At 36.3% G+C, this 17935-nt stretch overlaps 1 protein-coding gene and 1 non-coding gene across 2 annotated transcripts in view; both read left to right on the plus strand.

Annotated features, from left to right (window-relative positions):
• Positions 1-16037, plus strand: part of MUC19 (mucin 19, oligomeric) — a 100449-nt gene extending 84412 nt beyond the window's left edge. Inside the window, exons 60-77 of the mRNA XM_045466469.1 lie at positions 391-444; positions 697-747; positions 2493-2546; positions 2996-3049; positions 3278-3317; positions 4349-4404; positions 5412-5465; positions 5591-5641; positions 6026-6079; positions 6249-6296; positions 8504-8533; positions 10637-10668; positions 10755-10917; positions 11260-11297; positions 13110-13224; positions 14220-14255; positions 14898-15006; positions 15678-16037. Of these exons, the coding sequence (XP_045322425.1) occupies positions 391-444; positions 697-747; positions 2493-2546; positions 2996-3049; positions 3278-3317; positions 4349-4404; positions 5412-5465; positions 5591-5641; positions 6026-6079; positions 6249-6296; positions 8504-8533; positions 10637-10668; positions 10755-10917; positions 11260-11297; positions 13110-13224; positions 14220-14255; positions 14898-15006; positions 15678-15861 (1223 nt within the window). The 3' untranslated portion in view covers positions 15862-16037. The remainder of the gene's footprint in view (positions 1-390; positions 445-696; positions 748-2492; positions 2547-2995; positions 3050-3277; positions 3318-4348; positions 4405-5411; positions 5466-5590; positions 5642-6025; positions 6080-6248; positions 6297-8503; positions 8534-10636; positions 10669-10754; positions 10918-11259; positions 11298-13109; positions 13225-14219; positions 14256-14897; positions 15007-15677) is intronic.
• On the plus strand, positions 1527-1633 carry LOC123592260. Its single transcript, XR_006709659.1, has one exon. It is a non-coding gene; the product is annotated as a U6 spliceosomal RNA (small nuclear RNA).
• Positions 16038-17935: the final 1898 nt, after the last annotated feature.

Consider the following 17935-nt stretch of genomic DNA (forward strand, 5'->3'; position numbering starts at 1 on the left):
AACGAAGCCCCTTTATTGCTTATTGGAAACATGTGAATTTATCTTGTCCATGATATTTTAAGGGCATAAAAAGTATGACTATGGTCTCTCTCTCTCTCTCTCTCTCTCTCTCTCTCTCTCTTTCTCTCTCAATTTCACAGTATCTTTCTCATTCTTTTAAATCTCATTTTCATGTCCATTTCAAATTCCGCCAGGATTGTCTTTCACCACACTTATTTCTGGAAATGCCAACATGAGTTAGTCAAAGTTACAAAGAGACTAATACTCTTTATTAGTATCTCAGTCAAAAGCCATCTTCTTTGAGAGTATGTCTTCTACTTTCATAACATACAACTTTTTTCCAGATTTCAAAATTGTTTAAAATCACCTTAAATTTTTGTTTATTCACAGGGGCTACAACTCTGGGACTAAGCCGTGACATCACTGGGCATGTAATTCAAACAGGTCAGTCATGGCATTGCAGAATTGTTGAGATTTCACTGATTACTCATAGGATATTGGTAGTGACAGGAGATGATAAAACTTTTAATTTGAAGACTTATGAGATAATTGGGGTTGTGATCTTAATGTACTAGAATCTCCTGGACTACAGACTTCATCATATGCACATTTATTAGGATGTAGTTTCTTAGTGGTACATTTCTTAATGAAAACAGGAGTCTTTTTGGTAAAATATTTTCCTACTTGTCTTTATAGGTACTATTGTCATAGGTGAAATCACAGGTTACTCAAAAGTTTCCAACCCAAGTAAATTAAGATGACTAAAATAAATTTAGGGCATTTTTTAAAATCTCACCTTAATATTTTTTGTCTACTCAATGAAAATGATCAAGGAAAGAAACATTTATTAAAAAGCATGGGAGTATAAAATAGGAAATTATAATAATCTAAACTTGTGGAATACAACTCAGATATTGGGAAACCATCGCAAGAGCAGATGTTGGGAGGTTTGTCAAAATTTCTGGTTGTCAAAGTGGTGACAGAAATGTCCTGAAAAGGGGTAAAAAAGGAGATCACCCATCAGTTTTGTATTCCATAATATTATAGGATTCAGTTATGAAAAAAATTAAATTGTGATTCCATTGACAATAAGGAGAAATTGAAAGGTTTTTGGATAGATTGACTGTCATGCATAGATTTACTTTTTTGGAAGATTAACTAGGCATAAGTTAGGCATGATTTAAAGGGAAGTAAGAAAGCAAGTGTTGGAGGTATGTCATCCAGTTTGAGACTGTTGGAGGTAAGACATGATTACAGAGAGATTACAGAGGCAATCATGTCGGAAAATGGAGGTCACAAAGAATGTGCAATATGTTGGCAAGTTGGCATTTATTATGATGTGATGGCGAGGTGAAGGAGAGAAGGATGTTTTGGGTGAATCTAGCTCATAGTTTGGATGCTTAGGTAGACGGATGGAAGTGCCATCCCCAAATTTGGGAATATACTGGAGGAGGAAAAAAAATTGATAACTGATAGAAGATACAGTGAGGACAAATTTGGGTAGTTTGAATTTAAAATGCTCTGAGGTGTTTGCTTCAGCAGCACATATACTAAAATTGGAATGATACAGAGAAGATTAGCGTGGCCCTTGCGCAAGAATGACACGCAAATTCAAGAAGCATTCCATATTTAAACAAACAAACAAACAAACAAACAAGTAAATAAAATAAAAAAAATAAAGTGTTCTGAGGTATTCAATAGTATGCTCAGGAGAAGTGTTAAGTGCAACTAGAGTACAGAAGAGAGGCCTACATTGAAGATACACATTTGTCAGCCGATTGCTTACAAATGATATTTAAGTGGTGGATGCTGGTGAGTTTATTTAGGGTAAACACACATAGTCAGAAGACCAAGAAGTTAAAACATGATACCTTGGCTTCAAATGGTGGGCAAAGATGCGGGAAGGGGAGTGAGAGATAACAAGCTTCCAGCTATGGAGTGAATATGTCATGAGGATAAAAGGGACGGCATATGGAATATAGTTAATTGTATTGTGACAGTGTTGTATGGTGATGGATTGTAGCAACACTGGTGGTGAGCACAGCATGATGGATAGACTTGTTGTTGAATCACTGTTGTACAAGTGAGACTAATGAAACTGTGTCAACTGTACTGAAATGTAAACAGTTAAAACAAAAACACACATTCAAAGTAAATTTAAAAGGTGTTACAAAAAAAGGGCTTTGTAAAGGCAGAGGAGCCTGGAAAAGGGGATAGTTTGGGCTCAGCCAGTATGGATTAAGTCAAGTCTATAAGACAGAGTGCTGGAGTCCTGGGATGTGACTCAGGAGACTGTTCTGCTTCTAATCTGGGGATTCAGAATCCCAGATCAAACAGGAGCAAACAGAATTTTCAGACAACGTATGTAATTTTTAGTAAGATTCATTTTTCAGAGGGCCTGACCTAATAGATATAAAGCTTTGAAATAGGAAGGGAGAACTGTTTTGAAATAATTAAAATGTCAAGATTCTTAATTCTTTTCATTTTTTAAGCTTCAGGAGTCACCAACGTAATTCCAGGGAGCCAGTCTACTGGAAGAAAAATAGGTAAGCATGGGGAAGTGAAAAAGGTGAAACGGGGAAGGCACCTATCTCCATGATACTAATTCCAGAAAACAGGGATCGTATAAGAATGGAGTTTACCATAGGGGATAAAACAGAGCAAGAAAAAATGTTTATTTTACTTTTGGGGGCAAGGAATCCTGGAGAAGGAATATGTTGTTTCACAGAAACACATGAATTTTTCCTAAATGATCATCCCCATCCAATAAGAAAGACAGTGCTCACATTACTGTCTCTTTCTTCTCCCTCACATCCCAGCTACCACTGGGACAGGCTCTGTAAATATATCATCACCTGGAAGTTTCCAAGCAGGTAAATCAGGAAATAAAAGGAATTCCCCTTTAAGGGCCTATGGACAAAATTGCACACTGCCGTATATTCTCATATTTTCAAATTCTTAATCTTCTCAATTTTTTTCTTCTTTGCTCTTACAGAAACCACAACTTTTAAAGAAGGTGTTGGAACTATGGAAGCAAGAATTTCATCAGGTGAATTTTACTGGATTTTGGATTCTCCATGGTTTTTTTCATTTGAGCTCACTATACACAGATTGTGAATGAAAATGAACATCACTGGAAGTGGTTCCTTTTCCTTTAATAATAACTCATAGGGTCAAATTAGGTTAGTTCCCTGAGTTTTCCTAGGAAACATAACCATAGATGTAATTCTCTAGACACACCTTTTTTTAAGAAACTTTACCCCCTTTGTTTTGCCAGGCAATACTCCAGAATTAGTGAAAGTCACCACCAGCCAAGATATGTATAGATGCAGTTGTTTTTCTCTGGTTTTCTTCCACTGGAGAGTCAAAGAGTTAAGTCACTGGAAGTAAACCATGTGAATATAAGACAGACATTCTCTCCTTTACTGATAAGATTCTAGATGATTCTGGATCTAGAGAAATAAGATTTTTGACACAATTGTAGCTTTTCCTCTTATATTTTCTTTGAACATTTCAGTCATGAGAAAGTGCATTGGAAAACATGTCAGGTTTAACACATGATACAAGAAAATTGTTTTAAATTGTTTTCTGTTGCTTCAGAGAAATAGGAGCACTTGCCAATGTTACACTTTTCTTAGGGTGAGGAAGGGTTTGTGAGGCTCATCCTTCCTTCTTATTGCAGGTACCACTGGGGTAACCTCTGGCACAACAGTTATTCCTGGAAGCTCCAATACAGGTTAGTAAATATTTAGTAAGTGGCAGAGTATCTAAGTTAAAATAAAATAATATCCTTTCTCTAGAATTAACTGTTGCAACATCAACAGAGCAGTCCTGACCTCATTCTTGTTTGCCTCTCTTAGGGGCTACCACTGGAGTTGGAATGTAAATAACTAAGAGTCAGTGATTCAAATCTATTGAATTCTCATTAAAGACTCCTAAAGCTTCGCTTCGGTGTAGGGGAATGTTGAGAGTAAAAATAAAGGGCCAGGAAATGGGGCAGAATCTCATTAGGAATGTACTTTTTTCAGCCATTGTTATCTTCTTGTTCTGAGTTTCTGGACTCAGACCAGAGCACCCAGGTAAGTTCGTATAGGTAGGTACACAGGACACAATGCTAAAAGGAGGAATAGATGCTGAAATCCAGCCAACATTCCTCTAAAAAGGCATAAATCTATGAGGCCACATCTGCCCAAAAAGGGTGTGTTTTGTAATTCACAAGGGGAATCTATGGGCTGGATGCAATATTGACCCAGACTTTCACCCGGCTTACTTTCTCTTCTCACTGTTAATTTTTGGGGATGGCCATAGGAGGTGTGTCTGATATGAAATGTTTTTCATTGGCCTTCGTAGGTACTAGTGTGGCATCAAGTAGAATTACCGGTGTCCCAGAAAGTCCCACCCAAGGTAATGGAAATGACTTCAAATGAAGTTTATATCCTTGACATTCTTCTCTTTCACACCTAAGTGTTTCAGATAACCAATATTTATCTCTATGAATGAATGCCAGACTTGAACTCGAAAAGAAAAATTGCACCAGATGGAATTTAAATGGCAATGAAGACTTTATTTAAGATTATTGTAATTATTGTAAAGCCCATTGCAATAGCAGTGAGGTTTTACCTCCTCTTTTCTGAAATAAAATCCAGGGGATATTTTAAGGGCTGGGGTGAGCTAGTGGGAAAAGTACTGGAGGGGAGGCTGGTCTATACGATTAAGCCACCTAAGTTTGCTAATTGGTGCTTATAGAATAAAGTTAGGCTCCAACTTCCCATAGAGACAAAGAGATAGGGTTACTGTTATTCTCAGTGATTATATTTCAAAGAGGTGGCTCCAAGGTCTTTGGGGAAGACATTCTTGGGTTGTAAAACTGTCCAGAGACTAGGGAAAGATTTGTATCTCAAGAGGACAGAGAAAGAATTTATAGCCACAAATTTTCTAAAGTAAATGCTCTAAGAAAAGAGAGTCCAGGGCCCTTTAATCAGGAAGATACGTCTATAAATTTAGTCAGGCTGAGGGGAATGTTTAGGCCATCTTGATCAACACAGATGTTTTCTCATTTTTTTTTTTACTCTCATAACTTCACTGTCCCAAAAACTAATAGAAGAGAACCAGGAAACAAAGTTATAGGAAGTAAAAGAATTAGATGTGAAAAAAATTTGTATCATTTAGAGAAGGAGACCTGTAAGTGTGAAATTTACCTGGGTCATGGGAAAATATTCAATTCATTTCTGTGATCAAGGAGTTTCTAAGATAGGGGCCTCTTATGTTTCAATTGCAGGAGGATGTCCTAGCATTAGTAGATGCATTGGTACATGCTAGGTGCTCAAAACTCTTGTCTCATGTAGACATGTCTTAGGACATTTTCTTCTGAGACAAGAAAAAGAGCATTGCTCTTCCTGTCTTTATTTTAGGTACCTCCAGGGAAGCATTTGAAACAACCACTGCTCCTGGAAATTCTACCACAGGTAAGTAAAATAATTATAAATGAACTTTTCTTGGTGACATCTCAGAAGACAGACCAGCTTATCTGAAGACAAAGTCTAGCTTCTCCAGTCCCCTATACTTACTGCTTTTGTAACTCCCTTAGCAGCCACTGCTTCCATTGGAGTCAAGGAAACCTCTGGAACTAGAATGCAAACAGGTGACTGCTGGCAGTACAAATTCCTTAATGATCAGTGCACCTATGATTATATATGAGGAGTTGGGTTTGGGGAGAGGAAAGCTAGAAGAAACAGGAGAGAAAGGCCAGGAAGATTTTCCCAAAGTTTTGGAACATGACTTTGAAGTTCATTTATATATATATATATATATATATATATATATATATATATATATACACACACGCACACACACACACACACACACACACATATATATATATATGATCTAGGATTGTTTTTGTTTTTATTGTTTAGGCTTTCACCAAAATTCCTCATCTGAAGACTTAATTATGGAGCTTGAAATCTCTGGGAATGGGATTATGAAATGTGCTATTCTTGAAATTTTTTTGTATTTCCTTTTGCAGGCTCCACCTCCATGTCAACTAAAATCACAACAAGACCCAAAGTATCCTATCCAGGTAAAATGAAATGACCCAACTGTGCTGGAATGACTTGTTTATTTCACACAAAGCTTCCTTTGAGCATGACTTTGCACTGTCATTTGTGCATATACACAGAGAGAGAGACTTGATATGCATGTTATCCTAATAAATAAAATGACAATACCATTAGTTTATTTCTCTTTAGAAACCACTCTAGTCACAACAAGAGACCAAGAAACTGAATATAAAACAGGTCAGTATGGGGCAAATCCCAATTTCTTATCTAACTAATATTTCTTTATATATGCTAGACTTGTAGCAGAAGCTAATAGCAAAAATATCAATAAAGTAAAGTCCTTGCTGTTTTATTACTTTTGTGTATTTGTAGGTAGATTATTATGGGCACATATACTATCATTACAGTATATTTAAAGCTAACCCCCAAACATGTATAATCATTATGGTCCCAGTTGTATAGTGAGAATAGAATATTAATTTCTGCTTATTAGTTGGTAATGTTGAGTGAAGGCATCAGAAAGGACATGACTGAGTTTAATATTGGCTGGGGTGAAGAGGGAATTCCTGCCAACCAGCCAAGAGAAGACAGAGACATGTGATATCATGAATGAGTTCAGGAATCAGCCAGGTATCGATCATGAATGTATGAGGTTCAGGGGATAAATGAGATTGGAAAGTAGAAGCAAGTTCAAGAAAAACCTTATTTCAAAATTTAAATGAGACTTTATCCATATACTAAATGGGATCCCCTTAAGGATTTTGTCAGGAGAATGAGATGATCAGAAAGATGTTTTAGAGAATTGACTCTGACAGCAATGTGGAGATTAGGAGATTGTTCTTTATGGCTCCTCTTACAAATGTCTTCAATGAACCCTTGGAATTCTGATCAGGGAAGATTTTCTGCTGTATTTATCCCTAATAGGACACTTCTCTCTCTGGTTGCTGTTTTCTGCTAATCTGTTAAGCATTTATAATTGGGGATTAGTTTAGCCTCCCTCAGTTAAAAGAGACATTTGATCCCCAAGCTCCCACACCTTTAACTAATTTCCTTTCTGTTTCTTCTGCCCCTATTGGTTGTTGTGGCCCCTTTACCTCAACATGTAACAATTTTAAGTTCTTTCAAATATTCTAGGCTGGACTTTTGCTTGGTGGGTAGAATTAAAATATTAATTTGATTTTTTAGAAGTTTGGAAATACAATTTGAACTTTTTGAGTGAATTGTTGGGTTGACCAAAACATGTGATATGTGAAGACTTAAAAAGAAACATATGGCCAGCTTACGCCATCTGGTGCAGGTGGAGATGGAATAAGATTGAAATATTTCAGGAAGTTAAAAAGAGGATAAAAGTTCTTAAAGGATTAAAACTAGATTACTAATAACACATTTTCCTATACCTGAATTATCCTTTTCCTTTTTGAATGCATATTTTACTGTCCTTTTAATAGGAGGTGTCTGCCAAAAAAAATCAAGGAGTAGTTTACCTTGATATTTTCTCATTTCTCCTTTAGGCTCCCATATTCCCCTCCCATTCAAATTTGAGGTCCAAAGGGATTTTTCTCTAAAGTGCAATTTGAAATGCCATGAGGAGCAGAAAAGGAAAGTGTCATAGACTCTGGGTCTTGAGTTCTTTCTTGTCTAGCAAGAAAATGGGACACAGGATTAAAATGTGGGAGATGACTAATGTCCGGGGGAAGACGAGAGCCCCAATTAAGGGTCCTTGATCTATTTTCATTAGGATCGGAAGGCTTACAAACATGGTGATGGACATGCACAAAGGGATAATGAAACTGTCAACATTAACTCATGGACATGAGGGAAAGGGGGTTTTGAAAATATGCGGGGTTAGGGGTTTGGGTTAATACAAAACAAAATCCTTGTGCCAGGAGGTCAGGCAGAAGGTTGTTTACAGCAGAGGTGAGGCACCACCTCTGTTTAACTAAACTGGTCTAGGGGACAAGAAAGAGCACTCAACCTCAGGGTCAGCCTTTCTTTTGTTAATTAGCTCTGCTCTGGGCAACTTCCCCTTTGCCCTATTTACCTGTTTACCTAATTTGTTCCTTCCTTCCTGTGAAAGCAGCTTTCTGCTATAGTACTAAGTTGGGGGGTGTTTCTGCCCTGAATACCTAATCTTGTTTACCTCATATACCTTTGTTCCATATTGGGGCCTCTGCCCTGCCCTCTCTATACCTATTTACCTAATCTTGTTTACCCAGATTTGGGTGTGAGCGAGCATCCTATGGCTTTGTAATTCTTTATGCCTTGTTAACCCATCAGTGCAGGCTCAGGGAATGCCTAAGCTTATTCCCCACAGGAAGGTAGACAGAAATAAGTCTGTAAGATTAGCAATGTAGCCAATTATTTTCAGTTATTAGATAACTATTTTACCCCGAAACAATTTCAATAACTTTAGAGGCTAACATGAGGTGCCTGTTTTCACACAGGATGTCCAGCATCACTTCCACCACCTCCAGGTAAGAATACTTCCACTCAAGGGGCACCTGAATGGCTTAGTCAGTAAAGCCTCTGACTTCAGCTTGGGCAATGATCTCATGGTTCGTGAGTTCAAGCCCTGCATTGGGCTCTGCACTGACAGTGTGGAACCTGTTTGGGATTCTCTCTCCCTCTTTCTGCCCCTCTGCTGCATGCATTCGCTCTCTCTCAAAATAAATAAACAAACTTAAAAAAACAAGAATACTTCTACTTGAAAATCAACCATTCTACATTAATGGTTCTTCTTGTAAATCAAATATCAGAGGTCATGCCTATGAAAGTTGCTAGCTGTGGAAATGTTTCAGAATAGGAAAACTGGAAATAGAGGAATTTAGCTTTTATTCACCAAATACATAGCAAATGGTAGTCTGTTTTCTCATCCACAGACTAATGCAGCCAAACCAAACAAATACCTCTTGTTACTTATTCACAATAGAGTTTACTTACTAAATAAAGTGTTTTGTTTAATTATATGATAGCTTCATCAAAAAATTATCATCAAAAAATTGTTTAAAAAATAGTATTTTTTTAAACCAGATAATTCCAGATTTTTTGAGGAGTAAGGGAAATTAAAGTTAACCAAAGTTAGATAATTTTAGAGGATTTTGAGTCCCCACTGTTCTCCAGCCAATGTGATGTGCTTTTTAGAAAGTGACAGAAGTTACCCGCCCCCCCCCCCAAAAAGAAAATCATTCTCTAATCTTAGGATATAGTGGAAGAAGGGATATTTTTTTAAAGAAAAACAGTTTTCATATAAGGCTGAAAATAAATTTCACAATAAAAAAGACTTGAAATATGTATTATATAGAGAGCACATATTATCTGTCATGTATATATAACATATATTGTATACTTTGGAGGAATCTTTAGGTATTTCACTACAGAATTGGAATTTGAGAGAAACATGTAGGCTAGTCCAGGGCATGTAAATGAGAGAATGAGACTAAGTTGGGAAGATAGATTGGAGCCACATTGTAGCAGACCTCAGAAGCTAGAATGCTGAAATTAGGTATTTATTTTATAAGTCTATTAGGGGCCATCCAAAGTTTTTAACCAAGGCAAAGATGAGGTGAACACTAGGCATTAGAAAAACTGCTCTACCTGTGGTATAGAGAATTGATTGGATCAGGAAGGAATCTGAGTCAGTTACCCCTGGAAAAGCCCACATATGCTAGATTAAAGATAACAACATCCTGGAGTAGTACTGTAGCAAGTACAACCAGGAAAGGAAGGGAATGAAGTAAAGATGAAGATACAGAATTTTGCAGTCGATTGGTTGCCAAGTGATGAAATGGAAGGAATCAAAATGACTCCTAAGTTTTAAGCTCAAATAATTGAAAGAATACTTTGGTTCTCAATAGGAAGAAGTCAGTTTAGATGAGAAACTGGTTTTAGGGGCAAGATGATATAATCTGTTTTGTGCTTATTGAGTTTGAGGGTCTCAATAATGCCATTTATTAGGTCTGCAATGCTATTTATTAGGCCAAGGGAAACCTGGGCCCATAGTCTAGAAGAGATGTCTGTACTGGAGCTACAAGTTTGAGAGTCATCCACTTGACATTACAGTGGATACTGGAGATAGAAGAAAAGTACCAGGAAAGGACAGAGACAATGAGAAGGAAGAGAAAAAGTTGCTAATAAAGAAAGGAATTTCATAGTGTTGAATTTGAAGGGAGGAGAACATTTTCAAGAAGGTGAGAGTTAGAAATGTCAGCAATTGTAGGGAACTTGAAAAACTGATAAAGGGCCTTAGGGGCTGGTAATTACAAAGTCTTGGTGACTTGCAGGGTATGGAAGCAGAAGTCAGACTGTAAAACAGTAAGTAAAACAACAGTCATAAGATTTATTGACCACTGCCAGCAGAAATTAATAATTAACCTGTGCTGGGATTGTAAAGTAGGAAATATCTATACTCATTAGAGACAGTTTGCTCAAAGTAGGTGGATGTGACTTACCCACCTGAAGGCACCATACAATTCTCCATAATTCTGTTTTTCTGTATTGGCCACCTGGTGGTTATCTATGTATAACAGATGGTTCTATTTTGCCAAATTTAATTACCTTTTATCATCGCATGTTAACAGTTTGTCATGGTCCGCTGGGAGAAGAGAAATCTGTAAGTACACACTTTGTCTCTACTTTAATCCAATTGCTGTCATTCCTGTATCTGAATAGAAGTCTGAACTTGGTTTGTGTCTGTAGCCTGGAGATATATGGACTGCCAATTGCCACAAATGCACCTGTACTGATGCAAAGGCTGTAGACTGTAAACCCAAGGAGTGCCCTTCTGCACCCACATGCAAAACTGGAGAGAGGCTTGTAAAATTCAAAGCTAATGATTCCTGCTGTGAAATTGGATACTGTGGTGTGTATTCACAATACATTATTTGAATTGAATAGTTGTTTACTTATTCACATTTTCAAGAGATATTCATTGAGCTTCTAATATGTGTTAAACTCCATGCTAGAGGAGTGTGATAAATAAAACAGAATCATACTTGATCTCTTAAAACTCACTATCTTTGGAGTGGGGGAAACCTAGAATTAATAATTATGAATATAATGAGTTTATTAAAGGGAGATGATGTTGTGGGAAGAAACATTTTAATAGATTGATAAATATGATTCCATATGCAATTTCTGGTTTATAAATAAAAACAGAATTATAATGTTTATTTTAGGGTAAAATAATGTATTTATTTTTCAGAACCAAGAACATGCTTATTTAACAATACTGAGTATAAGGTAAGGCTGTTTTTACCTTAAAATATTTTTATTTATATAATTATGAATAAATGTAGGCTTTTTCAGTTTATAATTTGAAAAAAATCATTGGTAATGGTAGAGCAGAATCTGTTCACTTTTCCCCCCTATGTTCACTTCAAAAGGAGCATCAAATGTAACACTCAGCATGGCTCGCTTCAAAGGAGGAAAATGTACTTGATCATTAACTACCTAACTTCTGAATAAAGTTTCCCAGGGGTCTGACCAGATGGAGAAGGCACACTCTGTGACATTCAAATCAATGAACAGAGTTAAACTGTAATTATAGCCAGAAATATCAGATGGCCAACCTGTCAGAGATCAAATGAAAAACCCCAAAAGACTGGAACCCCATTATGTGAATATAACAACACGTATATTCAGGGCTAGATTTTGACAAGTGATTTGGCATTTTGGAAAGTAATTTAACTTTTTAAAAAAGGTGCCAGGAAGCCATAAAACCCACATGGTTCTCAAATTGATAATCCTTTTGAGCTGGTGATACTAAATATTAAGAGTCTAGCATAAAATCTATGTGCTATGTTAAGAAATACATAAAACAGAGCTGATGAGTGTTTTAACTTATTTATCATGTTCACATTTCTGTCTTGGTTTCTTAATTTTTGGTTTCCAAAGGTAATGTGATTTGAGAATCTATTCTAGTTTTTTTTCTTAGTTTATTTATTTTAAATGTTTATTTATTTGGTTTGAAAGAGAGACAGTGCGAGGAGGGAGGGGCAGAGAGAGAGAAGAGAGAGAGAATACCAAACAGGTTCTGTGGCATCAGCATGGAGCCCGATATGAGGCTCAAGCTCATGAACCATGAGATCATGACCAGAGCCCAAATCAAGATTGGATGCTTAACAGACTGAGACACCCAGGAACCCCATTTTATTTTTGTTTTGAGAGAGAGAGAGAGAGTAGAGTGGCGTGGAAGAGGGGCAGAAAGAGGGAGAGACAGAATCACAAACAGGCTCCGGGCTGTCAGCTCAGAGCCCAATGCAGGGCTTGAACTCACAAACCATGAGATCGTGACCTGAGTTGAGATCAGGATTCAGATGCTTAACCAACTGAGCCACCTAGGCGCCGCATAGAATCTATGCAAGTTTTTAAACATAAAATATGATGATGTTTAAAGAACAAAGGAAAAGTTTTACCTCTAACCATTTGTATGTAAAATAGTTGAAATAATAAAATTCCAGTTTATCAGAAAGTTCATTTTGCAGTTTGAAATAAATACAATTTCCCAAGCTGGCATTTGAATTTCGAACATAAATTATTTTTAAAGCAATCCAGAGAACTTTACAAGTATACAAGCAGAAGTAGAGGTAGGATGTCTCATGGGATATATCATTTGTTATCATTTATCATTTGTAGTAATCTGATAAAACTATTTTGTGCCAATTTTTCTACTTAGATTACTTCTTTTCCCTCAAATTTAGAGCATAACAATTGGTTGATTTCCTGTTATCATAATACAACCTTGCTTGAAAATATTTTTAAAATATAATACAGTGACTGAGTAGGTGAATAGAATATGTGAATTTTCACTTGAGGATTCAGAATCTTGACTCACAGTCTGTGCTCTCAAGGAGGCATATTGATTTATTCATGGAAGTAGACAGCTTTTAACTCACTTTTCTTAAATATTAATTAGTGACTGAAGGTACCTCTGGAAATTCACTTAACAATCTGAATTTGAATTTTTTTTTTTTTTACAGATTTTTATTTTCAACCTCAACAAGAAATCAAGATGAATAACTCCTTTCTTCTTTCTTCCTCTCTGCCTCCCAGATTGGTGCTTCATTTGATGACCCTAGCAATCCATGCATCTCCTACTCCTGCCATAGCACTGGTTTCATCGCAGTGGTCCAGGACTGCCCAAAGCAGACCTGGTGTGCAGAAGTAAGTTATCTTCTTAAGTAATGATCAACAACATCCACTTCTTATGTTAAATATAAACACAATCTGTCTTCTTTCTCATTTGGAAAAGTCTGTCTGGCCAACAGACATAAATTTCTTATGGATTCCATTCCAGATCTGTTTCACACCTTTTATTGCCAAGTATATTTTTCATATCAAAGTTATATTTGCAGGCTCCGTGAAGCTTAATCTAGTGCTATTCTAGAAGAAGTATGTTACTTTAGAAAGCATTTTGCTACTTTTAAACAAACCAAAAAAAAAAAAAAAAACAAAAAACCCAAAACACACCAACCTTGTTTTTTTTTAAGGCTCATGGATTCGGGTTAATCATTTCTTATAAAAATACAAAGTTTTCATAAAATCACATTTAAGTGTACTTTTCAGCTCTTTCTTTATGCCACAGTCTTCATTTTTACTGTCCCCCACCATATGGTGAGGATTTTGTATTAGTAAATGCTAAGTTTTAAGCTTAAGTCTTAATTAAATTAGTTAATAATAAATGCTCACCAGTTCAAACTTAAGTAATTTTTCTTTCTGAAGATATAAGTGATAATATAGTTTAAAGTTTGATTTCAGTACTCCAATGTTGGATTTAAACATTTATTGAGTTTTAACGTGTAAGGTTAAAATCCTGTCTGTAAGAAACTTATAGTGTCTAGTAGTAATATCAGAATGAAAGTATTTTTCAATTAACATAAGGGAGGATTATTTTTTTACTTTCTTGCATGTTATTTTAAAGAAGACTTCATTTTAGATATTTTTTTCCCTTTCTCCCTACGGTTGAAAATTTTTAGTGTAAATATTCAGACTCATTTTTATTATTATGCTCTCTCATCCATGCTTCCTGGATCTGAGATCAGCATATTTATCTGTTCCATTTTCCCCTTTGTAATTTCAGTAAGTTCAGTAATGTTATATTATTTATAAAATAATACTTGTGTTTTTAAGTCTTTTTTCTATTTCTCTTACCCCTATAGGAAGACAGAGTCTATGATTCAAACAAATGTTGCTATACATGTAAGTAACATTAGGTTCCACATGTAGAGGAAATGTCAACAGTTGACAAAAATTTAGTGTTTCTTTAAAACAAAATGTCAGATCATTAATAGAAAGTCTTCTGTGTTTTTAACATAACAGGTCATCTAACCTTTATGCAGAAACTAACAATTGATATGTCTAAGTTATGTATTCTACTTTTCTGTGTTGGTTGAAACATTCTTCCCATTAAAAAACAATGGTGTTTACAAGGAAGAAATTTGATTCTCATGAAAAAAAATATAGTTTGCTCTCTAATATAAGCAGGTTGTGTTGTAAACTGATACATTAGATAATAAGAATGGTCAACAATGAGAAATGGATGTCAGAAACAATCCATTCAGCTCCATCTTCCCTTCCCCCCTTCTCTCCTCCCTTCCTCCTTGTTCCCTCCCTCCTCTTTCTCCTATGATAATGATAGCACTAATGAAAAGATAACATTTATTAAACATAATTATTGAATACTAACCAGGTACCTTGTGCTGGGTGCTGAAGTAGTTAATCCCTTCAACAACACTATGAAGTATTTTTTGTTATGATTCTCCACTAAAGGTTCAGAAAACTGAGACTTAGCAATTGCTAATGTTAAACCTCATTTCTGGTTCTATTATCATTTTCTTTTAGGTAATACTAATTGTAGATCTTCACTTGTGAATGTGACTGTTAAGTACCGTGGTTGCCAGAAAAAACTTGAGATGGCAAGATGTGTAGGGGAATGTAAGAACACTGTTAGGTGAGTGTTTCTTTGAATGTGTACTTGCATTAATTTTGTAACATTGTGGAGGAAATTAAGTTTTAAAAATTACATGGAACATTTTTTACGTGAGAGCTAATGATCAAAACCTGATGAAACAAATATCTAAGACATTAAGATCTTAGAAATAAAATAAACATTTTCAACAGTAATGAATGGTTTAAAGTAGCCTTCTAAATAAATCAAACCTAATACATTCATAGCAAATGTATTTATTTTCACACAGTAATTACTGATAGTACTTAAGCAGATAGTCTTGCTTAAAAATGTGTTTTTAAACTGTCACTTACATTTTAGACATAATATATATTGTTTTTCCTTCATGAACACTTTCATGTGTAGATTAATATATAGAAAATAATAATTTGGTATGAAGTTGTATATTTAAAAATATGTTTATATTTTTTCACCATAACATTTTAATTATAAGATTATAAAGTTCCATTTTGGATTTCTTTTGTCTTACATACCAATTATCACTGATCCACATCAGAAGTTCATGGTGAGGGGGAAATGCAAAGTATAGGTAAAGAATAAATTGGTTGGAAGGATTGCTAAATCGCTTAGACAATTATAATTTGAGCATTGATGTCAATTTGTTTCAGAAGATATCCCCAAAATATTTATTGCTGAATATTCTTTTCCTTTAGGTACAATTATCATATCTTTCAGCTGGCAAATTCATGTCTTTGCTGCCAAGAAGATAAGTACGAATTCCGGGAAGTTTTTCTTGACTGTCCTAATGGCAGTACAATACCTTACAGATATAGGCACATCACGGCATGTTCTTGCTTAGATATGTGCAAACAGTCTACACTCCCAACAGTCAGTTAACGCTAATATCACCTTTCCAAGTATAACAGGCCAGGTATTTATTTTATAAATGCACAAAAATCACTAAAATAGAATAACTAAACATTTGTATCTCACTCAAAGTGTGAATTCTCATTCTGAGGCATTTTGTTCTCTTGTTGACTGGATGTGAAAAATAAATACAAGTTTTCAAGCAATTCATGAGCGTATGTTTTTATTGATAATAATAAGAATGCTACAACTCAATGAGAAACTGAGTCATATCATGCCTCTCCAAAATGTTTTTCTTCTACTCTTTATCTCATGAAGCCATTATCCTATTTCATCCTTTCCCTTCACAGTTAAACTTATTGAAACTATGTTTTTGTTCCCTTCCCCCACTTTTCTATGCCAATTACATCACCCCTTTCATTCTATGACAACTTCTCTGCTTAGGACACCAGCAGCCTCAAAATTCTTTAAGTAGGGTCTGATATTGGGACGCCTGGGTGGCTCTGTCAGCTAAGTGTCCCACTTTGGCTCAGGTCATGATCTAACGGTTCGTGAGTTCAAGCCCTGACAGCTTGGAGCCTGGAGCCTGCTTTAGATTCTGTGACTCCCTCTCTCTCTGCCCCTCCCCCGCTCACACTTTGTTTCTGTCTCTCTCAAAAATAAATAAATAAAAAAGTAGGGTCTGATGCTATTTTCACTTTTTTTAAAGTTTTTTTTTATGTTTATGTATTTTTTTTTCAACCTTTATTTATTTTTGGGACAGAGAGAGAGAGAGCATGAACGGGGGAGGGGCAGAGAGAGAGGGAGACACAGAATCGGAAACAGGCTCCAGGCTCTGAGCCATCAGCCCAGAGCCGACGCGGGGCTCGAACTCACGGACCACGAGATCGTGACCTGGCTGAAGTCGGACGCTTAACCGACTGTGCCACCCAGGCGCCCCTATGTTTATGTATTTTTGATAAAATGAGAAACAAAGCACGAGTGGGGAAGAGGAAGAGAGAAGGAGACACAGAATCTAAAGCAGGATCCAGGCTCTGAGCTGTCAGCATAGATCCCGAGACAGGGCTTGAACTCATGAACTGCGAGATCCTGACCTGAGCCCAAGTCAGACGCTTATCCTATTGACCTACCCACACACCCATCACTCTTTCCCACTTAAAACATTTTTCTCGCTTTTTTTGTGACATCATTTTTTTAAAGATTTTATTTTTAAGTCATCTCTCCACCCAATGTGGGGCTCGAACTCACTATGCTGAGATCAAGAGTTGCACACTATTCCTACTAAGCCAGCTAGGTGCCCCACTGTGACATCAGTTTTAATAGTGCTCCTACATTTGTGGAGCTCCCAAGGCTCTTGACTTGCCCTCACTTTTGCCAGTCTTCAAATTTCAATTCTCCAAAGTTTCATCATGTTCCTCTTCTCTTCTATTCATGCCCCTTGGATGATTTCATCAACACAAGTAGTTGTGTTTATACACAGAGGAGGATTTCCAGTCTATGTCTCCTGCCCTCAGCTCTTCTATGAATTACAGACACATTGATACAGCTCTGAATCCACACCTCTAGCTGGATGGTTTATAGATAGAACAAACTCGACAAGACTAAAACTGAACTAAGTGTCATTCCCCCTAACCCACTTCTGTCTTTGTATTTATATACCATTGAGGTAGTTAGCTAGAAGGAGAAGTTGAGGTTTCGTAATGTCATGACTATCATCTTCAGTACATTCTACACACTTTGCTGCCCACACACATATCCTTCTTCCTATACATATATTTCTAAATGTGCCTTGCACACATTAATTTTTATTATTTTCTATCATTTTTTTAATGTTTATTTTTGAGAGAGAGAGACAGAGCACAAGCAGGGGAGGAACAGAGAGAGAGGGAGACACAGAATCGGAAGGAGGCTCCAGGCTCCAAGCTGTCAGCATAGAGCCTGACGTGCGGCTCAAACTCTTGAACTGTGAGATCATGACCTGAGCCGAAGTCAGAGGCTTAATCAACTGAGCCACCCTGGTGCCCCACAACATTAATTACCTTAATAAAAAATGTACAGTTGTTAACACCTCCCCAACCTAATTTATCATAAACCTTTTATGTAC

Source organism: Leopardus geoffroyi, chromosome B4 (assembly GCF_018350155.1).
Source record: "Leopardus geoffroyi isolate Oge1 chromosome B4, O.geoffroyi_Oge1_pat1.0, whole genome shotgun sequence".
In the NCBI taxonomy this organism is placed as follows: domain Eukaryota; kingdom Metazoa; phylum Chordata; class Mammalia; order Carnivora; family Felidae; genus Leopardus; species Leopardus geoffroyi.